This window comes from Chanos chanos, chromosome 6 (assembly GCF_902362185.1).
Source record: "Chanos chanos chromosome 6, fChaCha1.1, whole genome shotgun sequence".
Lineage (NCBI taxonomy): Eukaryota > Metazoa > Chordata > Actinopteri > Gonorynchiformes > Chanidae > Chanos > Chanos chanos.
Window position 1 is genome coordinate 31,201,730 of NC_044500.1, and position 16,511 is coordinate 31,218,240.

The 16,511-nt window shown below is 41.5% G+C and overlaps 4 protein-coding genes across 4 annotated transcripts; 3 read left to right on the forward strand and 1 right to left on the reverse strand.

The window, feature by feature from the left end:
• The first annotated feature begins 940 nt into the window (after window positions 1-940).
• LOC115815307 (deoxyribonuclease-1-like 2) lies at window positions 941-3,553 on the forward strand. The gene is made up of 9 exons (XM_030778265.1): window positions 941-1,021; window positions 1,331-1,419; window positions 1,504-1,590; window positions 1,751-1,863; window positions 2,003-2,115; window positions 2,436-2,593; window positions 2,703-2,799; window positions 3,086-3,134; window positions 3,363-3,553. Exons 1-9 carry the CDS (start codon window positions 941-943, stop codon window positions 3,551-3,553), a joined length of 978 nt encoding a protein of 325 aa, XP_030634125.1.
• A 77-nt stretch (window positions 3,554-3,630) lies between these two features.
• On the reverse strand, window positions 3,631-5,636 carry tma7 (translation machinery associated 7 homolog). Its single transcript, XM_030776648.1, has 4 exons — window positions 5,565-5,636; window positions 4,718-4,773; window positions 4,057-4,144; window positions 3,631-3,861 (listed from the first exon to the last, which is right to left on the reverse strand). Exons 1-4 carry the CDS (start codon window positions 5,578-5,580, stop codon window positions 3,827-3,829), a joined length of 195 nt encoding a protein of 64 aa, XP_030632508.1. The 5' UTR covers window positions 5,581-5,636; the 3' UTR covers window positions 3,631-3,826.
• A 90-nt stretch (window positions 5,637-5,726) lies between these two features.
• On the forward strand, window positions 5,727-7,758 carry ccdc51 (coiled-coil domain containing 51). The gene is made up of 4 exons (XM_030777803.1): window positions 5,727-5,792; window positions 6,115-6,495; window positions 6,609-6,773; window positions 6,910-7,758. The coding sequence occupies exons 2-4, from the start codon at window positions 6,172-6,174 to the stop codon at window positions 7,702-7,704; spliced, it is 1,284 nt and encodes a 427-aa protein (XP_030633663.1). The 5' UTR covers window positions 5,727-5,792; window positions 6,115-6,171; the 3' UTR covers window positions 7,705-7,758.
• Window positions 7,759-8,637: 879 nt separating this feature from the next.
• Window positions 8,638-15,784, forward strand: mcm2 (minichromosome maintenance complex component 2). Its single transcript, XM_030778266.1, has 16 exons — window positions 8,638-8,643; window positions 9,255-9,439; window positions 9,738-9,907; window positions 10,209-10,478; window positions 10,741-10,960; window positions 11,237-11,444; window positions 11,674-11,808; window positions 12,107-12,298; window positions 12,554-12,647; window positions 12,862-13,112; window positions 13,293-13,419; window positions 13,538-13,650; window positions 13,762-14,004; window positions 14,548-14,730; window positions 15,271-15,426; window positions 15,674-15,784. The coding sequence occupies exons 1-16, from the start codon at window positions 8,638-8,640 to the stop codon at window positions 15,782-15,784; spliced, it is 2,664 nt and encodes an 887-aa protein (XP_030634126.1).
• The last annotated feature ends 727 nt before the right edge of the window (window positions 15,785-16,511 follow it).

Genomic DNA, 16,511 nt, shown 5'->3' on the forward strand with positions numbered 1-16,511 from the left:
GAGGGTTTTTTTTTTAAACGGTCTCAGTATTTTGACATGGGAGCTAACCTCTCAGTGTGGGTTAGACTCATGGACAATTAAACTCGTACAAGTGATTGATTGGATCATTTACTTCACCCCCTACATCCCACCTCCACCCCCCTCCCTAGTGTGGGGCCAGTTTTACCAGTTTCAACAGATTACAGAGAAGTGGGAGGAAAAGGTGAACAAGTCAACAGTTATGTTTTATAGAGATCCCTGGCTTCACTTCTCTTTCTACACAAGGCCCTGACTGGCCCTAAAGCAGTCCAAACAGTCAGAAAGAGCTGAAGTGTGTCCTTCCACTGTAGTCTGTAAAGGTAACAAGATGATAAGAGTTGAGGAGAGGAATTGCAGAGCACTGAAGTTCAGTGTTTTCCATTGCACTTTATGATATCAAATAAAAGCCTTATGAGACACCATAGAGACATGCCTCTTTTTTTAACAGGTTTTGTTTTTAAAAAGAATAGTTTCATGAACCACATAGTATTCACAGGCAATTGTTTCATAACACTGGGATTTTATGTATTTTACGAGTCATTTCTGGTTTCCATTATCATGAATAACAGACAACAGTTTGGTTGGTATCTTGAGACATGTTTTGTTCATAGTATGTCTGTCAAATCATTATGTTGTAATCCTTGGTTTGTATTCTGTGTGCCTTGGCAGTAGCTTTGGATAAAAGTGTCTGCTACATGAACAAATGTAAATGTAAATGAGAATGTACTGCTGAGCATACAGACCACAAGAACGTTTAAAACAATACACAGCAAAGGGAACATCCTTAACAATCCTTCATATGACCTAGTAACATCTTTTAGAATACATGCATTTTCATATGGCGGGGAGAAAATGAGTTTGTGCCAATTTAAATGAGTTTTAAAAAATATTTCAAAAAGACAAAAACTCTGCTTCAGGTATCATGAAGATAGCAGCTTTCAACATCCAGAAATTTGGAAGGTCCAAAATTTCAGACCCAGCTGTACTCTCCACCCTTATAAAGGTAAGAACACACATACACCCATGGTGCCAAGCCATACTCGCACCTAAAGCCACCTTTATACCCTCTCATCAAGCTTCAACAAGGTTCATTATCTTTGAGGAAATTAGCTGGATGAAATATTTCTTTGTAAGATGCTGTATTACATGACGGCCTGTACATATCCTCACATTACCCTATTTCAACATGTCATTTGAATAAGTGGGCCATGCCTTTTGAAGTCATTCAAATGAGAGGCACCCTCAAAGAGCACCATTTATTCCAAAAGAAATTCCCCAGAAATGCTTAGTCCCATGTCTTCCCTTTCCCTAGATAATATCACGCTATGACATCACTGTTATCCTGGAAGTGGTGGATGCTAGTGGCACCTCAGTTGACACACTTTTGGAAGAGTTAAACAAGTGAGTGTGCATACCATGGATTTGAAGTACTCTTCATGGATTTTAAAACTCAATAAAGCACTTTTATACGTCACTCTTTGACAGGTTTAACAAGAAACATCATTACACACTGCAAATCAGTTCACGCCTGGGAAGGACGAGATACAAGGAACAATTTATGTTTCTCTACAGGTTCAGCCCTCATGACTTCACACAAAGATCGTGTTATTACTGCATAATAATATATCATTACAGTGACACACAACCAGGCTTTTTTATTAGTCATTACAACAGTGATTCTCTATGCGTCACACTGATGTGCAAAACTGAACTGAGTGGTTTGTAATTTAAGGGATGACTTGGTTGACTTAATTGGTTCTTACCAATATGAGGATAATAAGGAGGGAGAGGAAGATGTTTTTGCCAGAGAACCATACATCCTTCGCTTCAGATGTCTCACCACTGGTAGGAGATGATAGAGGGTTGAGTGCACTGCTTTAAGCACCATGTTTTAATCAAGATTCAAAATGAACTAAATGAAAGTGTTTTAGATTAATACAGTGTTACAATATATCAGTGTGGGTATATGAATGTGTGTTTGCAGTGTTGAAAGATTTGGTACTGATGCCTGTACACACAAAGCCTGATGCCTCAGTAAAAGAACTTGATGAGCTTTACGATGTGTTCCTGGAGGTGAAGAAGAAATGGAACACTGATGTGAGTATGTCTGAAGTTTGAACTGTAAATTGTGCCCTGTTAGTATTATGCAACAAGGTGCCTTTTTAAGTCAGCACATAGTGTGTGTAGTGAGAGGTCTGATGTACCTACTCTTGACCTACGGTTGTGCTGTTTATGCAGAATATGGTTACACATTCTAGATTTGGTATTCAGTCAACATACAGCACTGGAACCCTTTATCATGCAAGTTTATTTTTTAAAGATGACCATTACCAGAGTAAAACAAATGAACATACTCTTTGTCACTGGGCTTTTTTCAGTCTCAAAAACCGCTCACTTTTCCCTGTCTCAACACTCAGAATGTTATGATACTGGGAGACTTCAATGCTGACGGGAGCTACGTGTCGAACAGGGAAATGAAGGAAATTCGGATCCGCACCGACAAGAAATTCCACTGGCTCATCAGAGACAATGTGGACACCACAACCAGCATAGGCAATGACAACACATATGACAGGTGTGGTGACTAAATTAGGCACGTTGTGTATGTTTCACTGATAGAGGCAGTCCTTGGTAGAACTGGGATTATACAATGAAAATGAGGATGTTCATATTGTATTGTGCAGGATTGTGGTATATGGAGATGATATGCTTAACGCCATAGTGCCGCACTCTGCCAAAACATTTAACTTCCAACAGGAATTTGGATTAACAGAGGAAGAAGTGAGTACCTTTGAATTTTTGCCTGTGAACCAACAGAATAATGATAAAAAATAAACTTTCAAAAATGATAAAACCATGTAAAAAATGCTTTTCACAAATGTGCCAGTTTGAAATCTTTGAGATGATATAATTCAAAATAAAACTATTGAATTTATTTCGGAACAATCATTGTTATTATCGTCATAACATCATTGCATGCAATTGTTATTATGTATAATTAGTGTTATGACTTCAGTCACATGTTAAATTATACAGACAAACCTGAATTGTCATTGTTTTCATAAAGGCACTCAAAGTGAGTGATCACTACCCAGTTGAAGTGGAACTGAAAAGATGCACACCCTCTGACCCAGGTTAGCAGCATAACTTTTCCATTTTATTCTTCTTCCTGATTCGTCAAGTTAACAATGCAAAAAAAAAAAAAAAAAAAAAAAAAAATTACACATCTTCACAATTTAAAAAAAAAAAAAAGAAAAAAAAAACTTAAAACATCCTACCAAATAGTGAACATATTTCAAATTAAACATAAACCAAAACGGACTGAATAATTTGCTTATTTGCAGATTCACGTAACCAGGGTCCCAAAACTGAGGATAAACAACTGGGAAAAGAGGAAACATTTGCGGAACTACTCGATCTGAAAAAGGGAAATCTGCTTCTGGAGCGTGAGAAGCTGAATTTAGAGATTAAGATGCTGAAGCTCACATTGGCTAAACTGGAACACAATGATACAACTGGAGCCCTCAACCTCTGAAACTGAATACACATGCCACCTAGCCCTTAACTACCTTAATACATGTGTTAAAGATCAAAGACATTTTACACAGGAAATGTAAATACTTACAAAACTTTATTTCAGAACATCTCCTTTTACAGCAAAAAAAAAAAAAAAAAGTGACTCAAACAGTTATGTTCATTTAATTTTGGACAGTTTTTTCGGTTTTATGGACCCAAATGATGACAGATGGGTATGTTTTTTTAAGATGGTGTGCCCAAACACAGCAAGCAAATAATATCTTAAATGCATTCATTTCTTCCCAGACTTCTTGATTCCACCTCCACCTGTAAAGTTAAATAAAGAAAAACTTTATGGTTACTGAATTAAACACGATATACAGTGGTTTAATCCTCCTGGTTTGCCACATGCAAAAGGAAATACTGCCACCTAGTGTGATCAGTATCCTGTTTTGTATGAGAGTTGAATGTGCCATTGCTATGTTCATGTTCACCAGGGCAAAAGAGGTGTCCCACTTTTACCTAAGGGCCCTTTGCCTGAGGCTTTGGCTTTCAATGCCTCCATAGCTTTCTGCTCCTCTTTCTGTTTCTGTTTGAAGGCAACATCGTCCTGTGAATAAGAGAAAAATATGCAAGAAGAAAATCAGAACCAACCTTGACAAAAAAAGATCCCTTTTAATATCTTATAAAATCTTTAAGGTAATGTGGATCACTGCCTATAGCACTGTTTTTCAGTTCCAGTGCTAGTTATCAGCAGGCCTTCGCCATGTAGTTCAATTACAGCACAAGCACACCGGATTCAACTGGACAGCTGATGATAATGATATTAAAGGTCCTAAAGGATAGGCTTTGACACAGTCTACAACATATACATACATTACCTTTTATCACCTCTGTAATATCGCTAAAATTAGGCCCCTCCTAAGTATGGCTGATGCAGAAATCATTGTTCACGCATTTGTCACATCTCGCCTTGATTCCTGCAATGTTCTGTACTCTGGCCTGCCTGCCTCTAGTACCAGATTCTGGACTATTAGTCGTTCCAAGAGTTAAAAAGAAGTCCTGCCGGCAACTGAGCCTTTTCCTACCGCTCTCCCCTCCTTTGGATCAGGGTAAATTCGTTGCTTTCGTTGATCTTTATGACTTAAAACGTATCTTAGAAATGCTGGCAAGGCATACTCACGTCATCCATTTCCTTTGACTGCTTCTTGGGTTGTTTAAGAGGTTTCTTCTTTCCTCCTGCGTCATGAAAATATAAAGCATGTAAATACCTCCAGTAAAAGATCCTCTTTTTCAATAAACATGACAATTTAGTTCCATGTGACTGGTCACTAAGTATCTCGACATATATGTATAATTCTCTGTTCCACATCAGTTAACGTAATTCATCCATATAAACATCGCCAAAATTGTCGCTAAATCTCAGGAGCCGTCTTCATACGATTCGAACCATGGAAATTCAGTTAAGAATCGATTTCGTTCCCACTGGTTTTAACTTACTTTGCCAGACACAACAAATCTTGAAAACCACCGTCACTGTAATATCTTACACAGTGGTATATTAAACCATAACAAAATACACTGCGTCTGTTCTACATTATTGGATGGGCGATGATCATAATCTGTTCGCAAGATGCGCAAAACGTGTAATACTAAAGCAACTGGCTACACATAGTTACGCAAGCTAAAGTAATTAGAATTAGAATTAGGATAATTAGCGGCACTAGCACGAACAAAAACAGTCTACAAATCATGCGTAGAAAACATTCAGAAAAATCTTTACTGTAAACGAGTCATAGAACAGACAATTGGTACACAAGACTGCGATTAAATATGGACAATGTACATTCGACTGCACCTATCTGTTACAGACGTTCATCTTGCTCGCTAGCTGGCAGCCTAACGGAATAAGGCACTATTTGGAGAAAACTGTATGCTATATTCTAGATAGCTCATTAGGTGAGGAGTTGTGGGTCGAAGACAAAGTTTACAAAACCAAACCGCAAATTAGAAATGAGCGTATTTCTCACCTTCTCTGCCTGACATGTTGACGGTTAGCAGTTAGCAGATAAGCAGAGTCTCCGCGCTATCAGGACCTGCCGAAACTTTGAACCGGATGTAGTATAAAAACCATGTGCCGGAATTATATTCATCCATGTTCCATAGCATGAGCTAAGGAGGTACTTTATTAATGACGGCTTTTTTGGCCCGTGGAAAGAACGATTATTGACTTGTGAACACAAGTGACACATTAAGGGGTATGTCACTGTACAGATGCTGTCCTTAAATAGATAACAGATAAGAACACATTCGTTTTCCTCTTATGTATTAAAATTAAAAGAGCACTTGCCGGCTAGCTGACAGTCTTTGACATACCGTACCCTGTCACAGAATCAAATCAGCGAAACATCAGTTTCATGTTGTCAAGGTCTGGTTGATTGATAGATGAATTGTTTACCTCATTTCAACTAGTTTCTTTTATTTTATTTTCTGAAAAAAATTGTTTTCCAGTAAGTAATCGATGGACGAGATTCTTAGACGTGTGCTTTTCCTTAAAATGTCCAATGAAATTTATTGCAGTTACACAGGTTGCGGCTCTGATGTGCGGTCGTTCAACGGGTGAAAGCATTGTGTTCAATGAGGTACAGAGGGAATTGCGTACTACCAAGGAGCTATGGTACCTGCTTCTATCTACTCCAGCTCCCAGGCCGGGTTCGATGGGATGTCTCAATCCACAGAGCATACTGTTCACAGCAACAGAATCCAAAAGATGAGCCAAGCAAGCTTGTCAAGACTCAAGATCGCACACTGGCCATCTTAAAGAACCTGGCAGATCTTGGAAGACACTGGGGCCAGAACACAATGAGGACTGCTTCAGCTACTGTGAATTATTGGTGGGAAAAGTATGAGGAATTTGTAGGTCTTAATGAAGTCAGAGAAGCACAGTCCAAAGTCACAGAAGTAAGTACATGCTATAGGTAGGGTACCCTAAATATACCATTGCAATCTCCTTGTTATTTTCATCTTGTTATGATGCTGACTTCACATTGTATGACGTTATATTTCATTGTTAGGGCGAAAAGGCGTTCATGGTGGCCAGAGGTATGGTTCGTGAGGCTCATACCAGTTTGGAGGCCCTTCAGGCCCGACTCAAGGAGGTTCGAGACCGTTTGGACCGGGTGTCAAGGGAGGAGGCACATTATCTGGAGCTGGCAACTCTGGAGCACAAGTTACTGCAGGTGATGAGATGGGGAGGGGAGGGGAGGGGGTGATCTAAATTGGGTTTGTGAATTCACAAGAACTAATAGTTTTGCTTATGAAGATGCGAGCACTTTAGTTGACCTTTTATAACTGCTGTCATGTATTTGATTGAAGGAGGAGCGTCGTTTGAGAACTGCCTATGAAAACGCTGAGGAGGGAGAGCGAGAAAAGTTTGCATTGTTCTCTGCTGCAGTGCGTGGGAGCCACGAGAAAGAACGCACTCGGGCAGAGCGCACTAAGAACTGGTCTATCATTGGCTCAGTGTTGGGAGCTGTGATAGGGGTGATGGGCTCCACTTATGTCAACCGCGTTCGGCTTCAAGAACTCAAGAATCTGCTGCTAGAGGCACAGAAGGGACCGGTGAGTCTGCAGGAAGCCATAAAAGTCCAGGCCAGTCTGCACAAGTCACAGCAGGATGAACTCAGAGGCCTCATTGATGCCCTGAGGAGCACTGTTAAAGATAAGGTAGATGAAGCTAGTAAAGTAAAGCCAGTGCCTGCTCCTGCCCCGGTCCCAGTCCCGGCACCTGCTGTGGTGCCTCTTCCTGAGACTAGTGCCTCTGATTTAGCAATTAAAGAGATCCTGCTCTACAGCCAGAAAGCACAGCCTCTCATCGAAAGCCTGAAACTACAGCTGGAGCAACTGGAACAGAGCGTAGACAATATGGAGACAGAGCTTCAGACAGTGAAACAGTCTGTTGAGACCCGTCCTGTGGAGAAGCCAATCATACAAACCCAAGATACGCAGCTCTTTGTTTGTGACACAGAAAGTGTCATAAGTGGCCTTGACCAGACAGAGAAAAGACTGGAGGCCCAGATCAACAAGACCACTCTTTACAACACTATTTTGACTTATACAGCGTTTGCTTTAACTCTTCCTGTACTGTACATTGTCTTTAGAGGTACTTGATGAGGATCATTAGGACCAACAATAGACTCATAAGGGGCCAACTCTCAGAGCATTAGAGAGACATTGGACATTTACTGACTTCTGTAGTCATTGTAGAGTACACTGTGTACATTTTATTTACAAAATGGTATCATGCACTGATATGTAAATGTTTTAAGATTAAAATAATCAATGTCAACCTCTAACTTGAAAGAACTTTATCGTGTTTTAGTAAATACCATTGTTTACTTTCAATGTTCAATTAAATATTCAGGATATTTTTGATTAACTGGTTATTAATCATTTATCTTGGGATTCAACAAGAGAGAAAATCAATTCCTCGTTTTACTTTGAATGGGTGACATAGCAGACAGAGGATATATAAATCTACATTTTTCCCAATTTATATTGAAACACACTCTTTTCTTTTTCATTGATTAATAGTTTTATTGAAAATTTAGAATAACACAGTGCATCATTAATATGTGAATGAACTCAGTAAACGCATCTACCGTCTTTTTATTTTTATTATTTGATTCATAACACTCCTCATAAAGATCTAAGTAAAATTCTAGCTAAGTTTTAAAAACACGACAGATAAAGAGACAAAGTGAAGGTAAATTGAGCAACTGGTGACTACCATATCGGAATAATTAAATAATTTTCGTAATAGTATTGTTTGGCGTAACGTTTTAAAGTAAATAAACTATAAATAAGGCGCAATAAATAATAGTATGAAGTGAAGTTCCCCTCTGTCTGCGCAAGCGTGATGCTTCGTGATTGGATGTGACGTAGGAGACAAAACGCCAATCACAATGCGAAGAAACCATTTTATATTACATATTCATGACTTTTCGCGCGCTTTGTCATCACGTGAACATTTCGCGCGAAAAGTTGGTCCTGTCAGGAAAAAACTCACTGTTCGGCTGACTTGAGTATAGCAAGTACAGGAAGATGGCGGTGAGTTATTTTCATTATTTAATAAGCTATAAAGAAATAATTATGCTGTCTGAGTTATATATTCAGATAGAACACTATCTACATCTAATTTGTATTGCAATGAGTTGTTCGGCAACCAGAGAGAAATGTCTCACAAGCTAGTCAACATCGGTAAATGTGCATGGAAAAGTGCAATATTTCACAAACTTAACTAAGATAAAAAAGAACAGGTTCCGTTTGACGAACTAATATTGATGCAGTAATGTTTTCCCGACAAGGTCTACTAATCTTCCGAATGTTATGATATATTTATATTTAATGATAATGTTGGACGAAAGGCTTCTTTGTTTCCGTCAGCACCTGGTTAGCGCTCTAACATAGAATTAGCCATGTACGCAAGCTCAACGGAAAACACAACGTGAAATCGAGTTGTAGTGTGCACCAAAACATCATGGTATTTGATCATATTTTATTGAAAATCTGTCTCGATGCATTTGACGTGTCGCTTCGTTCCGAACCGAAACTGTTTTAGACACAAAAAGCGGTCGAGATTGTTGAGCTGATTGACCGACAGGCTAATTTTGTGTTGAGTTGCCGTGCATTTTCTAAACTTATACATTTTGCGTTGACAGGATTCATCCGAGTCATTCCACATGGCCACCAGCCCCAGTCGTGGCTCCCGGCGTGGCGACCTGACGTCGAGTCCGGGCAGAGACCTACCTCCATTTGAGGATGAGTCTGAGGGACTGCTGGGGGACAATATTCCTGACGAAGAGGACGGAGATGGAGAGGAGCTGATTGGGGATGGAATGGAGAGGTAAGAATGCTGTATGTTTTTGTAGGTGGTTCTGGCACTGAAAAAAAAAAACAACGATTTGTATGAAAATGATGTGGGAGTGTCCTAACTGTATGACTAGGGCCTGAAGGCAGCACTTCTAAAACAAAACATCACGCTCTCTTTGTGCAAACATATTTGAAATACTAAAAAAACAAAACCAAACCGTAAAGCATTCAGAGGAGAAAGTCTTGGAAAATGGGAGAAAGAAATGTCAGTATGACCATATTAACAGTACTTTGTGAAACCAGTAGCTACACTAATGTCTTTGGCTTCTCAGGGACTATCGGGCCATCCCAGAGTTGGACCGTTATGAAGAGGAGGGCTTGGATGATGATGATGACCTTTCAGAGATGTCCCCCGGTGCCCGTGCTGCTGCAGAGGAGGCCATGAGACGCAGGGACAGAGATCAGGGTGTCAGGGGTCGCATAGGGAGAGGTCTGCTCTATGGTGAGTAATACTGGGAAACATCTTCCAACAAATGAACTTTAAGAGAGCTTTTCTACAGTTTGTGTGGATTCGGTGCTGTTTGTGTTTAACCTTTCCTTGTCAATGGTAAACCTCTGAATGAGCAGCGTTATATCTTTAGATAAAATTGTACGTTACTGAGTGTAACGAATGTATGTAAAGATTGGCATATTCTTATGTTCAGTCTTCGTAGAAGTTGTTTTGATTGCATTTCAGGTAAATGACTATTACATGACTGATGTCAGTAGTAATCCCCAGCGTCTCTTGTGTGTGTTATTGACAGACAGTGAAGATGAGGATGAGGAGCGACCTTCAAAGAGGAGGCGGCGTCTGGCGGAGCGGGCAGCGGAAGGTGCGGGAGAGGGAGAGGATGAGGAGATGATTGAGAGCATTGAGAACCTGGAGGACATGAAGGGGCATTCAGTCAGAGAATGGGTTTCTATGGCCGCCCCCCGTTTGGAAATTTACCATCGCTTCAAGAACTTTCTGCGCACTCACGTGGATGAGCACGGACACAACGTCTTCAAGGAGAGGATCAGCGACATGTGTAAAGGTGAACGCTCAGACAGGCAGGATGCATTTTGAATACCCTCTGATGAGATCTCTAATCAGCAATTAGTGTGCTGTACCTTACTGTTTTGGTAAAGCCCACAAGCTTATGCCAGAGATGAGAATTCCTGTGTTAAAAATGAGAGTTGTCAGGTTTCATATTTTAAAGCCTCACTTAAGAGAATTAGTTAATTCATAACAGTAAGCCTAGCGTTTTGACTGTCTTTTTGTAATGTCTTAATTTTTTTTTTTCTCAAATTGTGCAGAGAACAAGGAAAGTTTGCTGGTTAATTATGAGGAGCTGGCGTCTCGAGAGCACGTCCTGGCCTACTTCCTCCCTGAAGCTCCTGCAGAGATGCTGAAGATCTTTGACGAGGCTGCTAAGGAAGTGGTGTTGGCCATGTACCCCAAATATGACCGCATAGCCCATGAAATCCACGTTCGTATTGGCAATCTGCCACTGGTAGAAGAACTGAGATCCCTCAGGTACAGTGTTGAACAGAAAATTACTGTGCTTGTTTTCAGATATGGTGATGAGTTTGAGCTTGTTAAACTAGCATTTATGCTGATAGTAAACGTCAGATGTGTTGTAAGAGTATTCTGGTTTTGCCATAACAAACTACAGTATTCTGCAGTCCTTGCATCTCACTGTAATGTTACCTGTATGTCATGCGTATTAAACCTAGATTTTTTTTCGGGAACTTTATTTACCTTTTGCAAATTAACTTCTTTTCTTTCTCTCTCTCATCCTCTTCTCTTCAGGCAACTGCATCTGAACCAGCTGATCCGTACCAGTGGAGTGGTGACCAGCTGTACTGGAGTGCTGCCCCAGCTGGGCATGGTCAAGTACAACTGCAACAAATGTAACTTTGTCCTGGGCCCATTCTTCCAGTCTCAGAACCAGGAGGTGAAGCCTGGATCCTGCCCCGAGTGTCAGTCCCTCGGTCCCTTTGAGATCAACATGGAGCAGGTATGTGTGGAGCTCCATTAAGCGGTCCAATGTCATGTGAAGGCAGACATATCTTTCTGTAGAACTGTCCTCATACACTTACCATCATAAAAAGGTAAAAATGACAAAATGGGTTTAGCTGTAATAGATGTTGGCCAGTGCTGTTGCCATGGTAGCAGTAAGAATGTGATGTCTGGCAGCTAAGGGCTTTTAACGATTTTTAATTGGGCTCGCTCTCCCCCTCCCACAGACTGTGTATCAAAACTACCAGCGAATCACCATCCAGGAGAGCCCCGGTAAAGTGGCCGCTGGCCGACTGCCTCGCTCCAAAGACGCCATCCTACTGGCCGACCTGGTGGACAGTTGCAAACCTGGAGATGAAATAGTGAGTTAATTTGTGGTTGTCTGTGTGTGACTGACAGCTTGAGTTTAACATTCAGACAAGCTGAGAAAATTAATTGCAAGATGGAAAATTTCAGATCTGTCACTTGTGTTTTGTTGCTTTGCACTTAGATATTCTTCAAAAAAAAAAAATACTTGCTTTAATAATTAACATTTGTCTCATCACGAGAGATGGGAAGAATCAAACTGTCACGGCTGATAAAAGAACTGTAATCACAGGCATCACGATCTCTGGCAAGAGACTGTTTGAATTCAGTTACATTCTTTGTCTTTTCACGCAGGAGTTGACAGGCATCTACCACAATAATTACGACGGATCCTTAAACATGGCCAACGGCTTCCCAGTGTTCGCCACTGTGATCATGGCCAATCACATCGCACGAAAGGATGAGCGTGTGGCTGTGGCAGAGCTGACTGATGAAGATGTGAAGGCTATTGTGGCTCTGTCCAAGGACGAGCGTATCGGGGAGCGGGTGAGGCTTTCCAGAGCTGTCACTGTCCCCGCACATTACTGCCCTTTGTTATAATCTGTACCCAGTATCTGAATACAAATTGAGTAACTGATCAATATGACTATTTCATCTTTTTTTCATCTTGGTCTCCTCTCATCTCCTTCAGCCTTCATGTTAATGGCTTTCATCTGGCTGTCTGTGGTTATGAGTTTATATTGATTTATATCATGCTACAGAAATGCTAATATGGATGTGTCCCCCCCCCCTTCTCTCCAGATTTTTGCTAGTATTGGTCCATCCATCTATGGGCATGAGGATATTAAGAGAGCTTTAGCGCTGGCTCTCTTTGGTGGAGAGCCAAAGAATCCAGGTGGGTGGATTATAAAGCAGCTCAGCTCCTCCTGTGCATCTGAAGCCAGCGCTTAGCTTACTCACACACTCTCTCACACACACACACACACAGTTAGTCAGACGTGTTATGAGAGAACTGGGTTAATAAGCAAAACCGGGACTTGATAAACTTTATCTTGCCATTAGCAGTGGTGTTTGAGACGCAGTGTGTTCACTGGTCCTCTTGTCCGTAGGTGGGAAGCACAAGGTTCGTGGCGACATTAACGTGTTGCTGTGCGGAGACCCAGGGACGGCCAAATCCCAATTCCTGAAGTATGTGGAGAAGGTGGCAAGTCGAGCGGTGTTTACCACGGGTCAGGGTGCTTCAGCTGTGGGTCTGACAGCCTACGTCCAGCGCCACCCTGTTAGTCGGGAGTGGACACTGGAGGCTGGAGCCCTGGTTTTGGCCGACAGAGGTGTCTGCCTCATCGATGAGTTTGACAAGGTTTGTCACGACAACCCATCCAAAAATATACCGATAAAAGCTGTCTCTATCTCACCATGATCTCACTGAACCCTGCAGATTCTCCTGTTCAAAGCTATCAGTTGCAGTGACTTGTGTATATCACAGGTGGCGTTATGTGATGTGGTGAATGTGTCATTCATTGCTGATCTGTTTGTTTAGATGAATGATCAGGACAGGACCAGTATCCATGAGGCTATGGAACAACAGAGCATCTCCATCTCTAAAGCCGGCATCGTCACATCGCTCCAGGCACGCTGCACTGTTATCGCTGCCGCCAATCCCATCGGTGCGCCCTCGATTCCTCACATCTAGCGTTCAGTTATGACTCTGAGGCAGCGGTTTTGGGATTTTTTAATTGACTGTTTTTGTTGGGTTTTTTTGTTTGTTTGTTTTTTTTACTCAAGGTGGGCGATATGACCCGTCTCTGACGTTTTCTGAGAACGTGGATCTGACCGAGCCCATCGTGTCTCGTTTTGACGTCCTGTGTGTTGTGAGAGACACAGTGGACCCTGTACAGGTGAGACACCTGACACAACTCATCTGTTAGGAGAAAGCACTTTGTTCTCGTCTTACTCATCACTGCATATTGGTCTTATGGCCTGTTTGCTTTCCTCCTTTTCCTCTGTAGGATGAAATGCTGGCTCGTTTTGTGGTGGGCAGCCATATCAAACATCACCCTAGTAACAGAGAAGCGGGCGTGGCTGGGCTAGAGGAAGTGGTGCTGCCCAACTCGTCTGACGTGCCGCCCATCCCTCAGGAGCTGCTCAGGAAGTACATCATCTATGCCAAGGAGCGCGTGCATCCCAAACTCAACCAGATGGACCAGGACAAGGTGGCCCGCATTTACAGTGACCTGCGTAAAGAATCCATGGTGAGAGATGACACCGGAGTGGCGTGTGCTGGATAAGTTGATAAGCGACGTGAGATTACTCCACAGAGTTTTGTAATCCTGCTTCTGGAAGCCTACAGCGCTGCACGTTTTAAGACTCTTGGTGCTTTAAATACCTATCTCAGCTAATGAGTTGAATCAGATGTGTTATAGCAGAGAGGGAAGAGAGCTAATTTGAAAAGACTGTCCTATATTTATCATATTGGGTTGGTTACGTTTCCCGCCCATCTACAGGAGTATGTTGCAACCTGAAAGCAACCAGCTGTGCTCTAATGTTCCTCAGAGATCAGGGATTTCAAAGAAACGAACCCGTTTTTAGTCAGTTTGGGACCGGAACAAAATCCTGCTGTTGATTTGACCTCTTGAGAGGGGTTGGTTTTGTCTAAATTAATCTCGTTTTATCCTCCGTTTTGCAAAAGAAAAGGTCGTCAGGGTAAAGTAAGGATCCATAGGAGCTGAAACACAGCAGCAGTGTGTCTGATCTGAGCGGTTAATGTTCATATGCTCATATCTGTGTTCTCCCAGGCTACAGGCAGTATCCCCATCACGGTGCGTCACATAGAGTCCATGATCCGGATGGCCGAGGCCCACGCGCGCATGCACCTGCGAGACTACGTCTTGGAGGACGATGTTAACATGGCCATTCGTGTCATGTTGGAGAGCTTTATCGACACACAGAAGTTCAGCGTGATGAGGAGCATGAGGAAGGTTAGTCTCCATCTGCCAGAGACAAGAACTCATATCTGATTGCAGTGTTTTCAAAGAGTGAAATCCATCTTTGGTCACATTAAGAGAAGTATGGTTACATAATGCATGCACAATGCAGGAGTGAGATACCAGCTTCTCGATTAATATGGTAAGTCATGCCTGGAAGATGTCTTGTCACAGGACTGTCACAAGACTGCTGTATCTTAACAGAAAGAAATGGGTTAGATGCACTTAATGCAGATAACATTTGCTTAACCTTTTCTGTATATGCTGTGTGACATTTTTAGTGCAGAGGATTACACAAGAGGCGGTTTTCCCCTTCCAAGAATATACCTGAATAAGCCATAGTATCAATACTAGGTCATGTGTCATTTGAGTTGAAGGGATAAGTGAATGTTGGATAACAGGACATGACAGATCAGAAACTGGATGTGTTGTTGAAATCAAATGCACTCTGCTTTCCTGTTTTCAAATTTGATCTCTGTCCTGAATTGTCAAAGCCGTGGTTAAACTTATGTCTGATTTGTTTCCCCTCCACAGACATTCGCGAGGTACCTGGCCTTCAGACGAGACAACAATGAGCTATTACTTTTCATCCTGAAACAGCTGGTGGCAGAGCAGGTAGCATATCAGCGCAACAGATACGGAGCCCAGCAGGACACCATTGAGATAGCTGAGAAAGATCTCGCAGACAAGGTAAACCACTGACACAAACCCAGGCCCAAGTCCTGTTCAGGGCTACCCAGTAACACTGGATTCACTTCTTCTCTAGGATGGAAGTTATGAATGTTTTGTTGAGGGAGAAGTTAACTCTCAGCTTTGGATGAAATTCCAGTAGATTCCAATTCCAAAACTTAAGAGGAGATTCACTTTTGTTAAGGTTTGAATTGACTTGCAGTGATGACTTGTGTTAATTTGAGGTGTTTTCTCAAATTCTTCGCAGGCAAGACAGATCAACATCCACAACCTGTCCGCCTTTTACGACAGTGATCTGTTCCGCTCAAACAAATTCTCTCACGACGCCAAGAAGAAGCTCATCGCTCAGCAGTTCTAAACTATGCGCCGGCCGTATTGGTCCAAAGAGTTTCCAGAGCTTTCTGGATGTGTACATAATTTTCTCTTTTCTGACTGTGTAGGAGTGGATCAGTGTTTATATGGACAGAACTATTTGCTCTTGGTTATCACAAGATGTGGTATTAATTGCTTACTTTCACTTTTGTACTTTTTCTATCTTGTCAAATGCAGAAATTATCTGCATTGAGAATTTAATAAGGTGTTGTAAAAAAACGAAAAAAGCTGAATGATCATTGTTCTAAAAATAAAGTTAACATGACTTGGACTAAAACTGTTGGACATTCGTGTGGTGTTTGACATAAAATGGGGTTATGGCTGAATTTGAACAACTGATACATTGTATGACCAAGTTACTAAATATTTATTTTTAGACCTCTGGAAATGGGAAAGGGGTATGACCTAACTATGAGAACTGAAACACATTAACAGGCATTACAATTCCAGTGAACACCATTCGTAACTGTACCATAAGCATAATCTAACGTAAAACACGGTGTGCTAATTGCTATATTTATACCCTGGAAAAGACTCCACTGCACTTGCTGTTCAGACAGCTTTCTGCTTGGCTTTTAGTGATATGGGTTATGGTGAAAACCGGTTTCGTTTACATTAATGTTCTATGCGTTTACATAACTAAAAACACGGCCACGTGTTGTCTGTGACAGATTGGCTCGTTTGGTTTTAGTACTTAAGACATATCTGACAGA

What these genes read in the sequence shown, in the direction of transcription:
- LOC115815307 (XM_030778265.1), top strand. Translation starts at nt 941, where the DNA reads ATGAAGATAGCAGCTTTCAACATCCAGAAATTTGGAAGGTCCAAAATT. An exon ending in CAATTTATGTTTCTCTACAG is followed by an intron (nt 1,591 to 1,750) that starts GTTCAGCCCTCA and finishes TTGTAATTTAAG; the next exon opens with GGATGACTTGGTTGACTTAA. An exon ending in AGAAGAAATGGAACACTGAT is followed by an intron (nt 2,116 to 2,435) that starts GTGAGTATGTCT and finishes CTCAACACTCAG; the next exon opens with AATGTTATGATACTGGGAGA.
- tma7 (XM_030776648.1), bottom strand. An exon ending in AGTCAAAGGAAATGGATGAC is followed by an intron (nt 4,145 to 4,717) that starts GTGAGTATGCCT and finishes TCTTATTCACAG; the next exon opens with GACGATGTTGCCTTCAAACA. An exon ending in CTCAGGCAAAGGGCCCTTAG is followed by an intron (nt 3,862 to 4,056) that starts GTAAAAGTGGGA and finishes TTAACTTTACAG; the next exon opens with GTGGAGGTGGAATCAAGAAG.
- ccdc51 (XM_030777803.1), top strand. Translation starts at nt 6,172, where the DNA reads ATGAGGTACAGAGGGAATTGCGTACTACCAAGGAGCTATGGTACCTGC. An exon ending in CACAGTCCAAAGTCACAGAA is followed by an intron (nt 6,496 to 6,608) that starts GTAAGTACATGC and finishes TTTCATTGTTAG; the next exon opens with GGCGAAAAGGCGTTCATGGT. An exon ending in TGGAGCACAAGTTACTGCAG is followed by an intron (nt 6,774 to 6,909) that starts GTGATGAGATGG and finishes ATTTGATTGAAG; the next exon opens with GAGGAGCGTCGTTTGAGAAC.
- mcm2 (XM_030778266.1), top strand. An exon ending in TTGAGATCAACATGGAGCAG is followed by an intron (nt 11,445 to 11,673) that starts GTATGTGTGGAG and finishes CCCCTCCCACAG; the next exon opens with ACTGTGTATCAAAACTACCA. An exon ending in GCAAACCTGGAGATGAAATA is followed by an intron (nt 11,809 to 12,106) that starts GTGAGTTAATTT and finishes CTTTTCACGCAG; the next exon opens with GAGTTGACAGGCATCTACCA.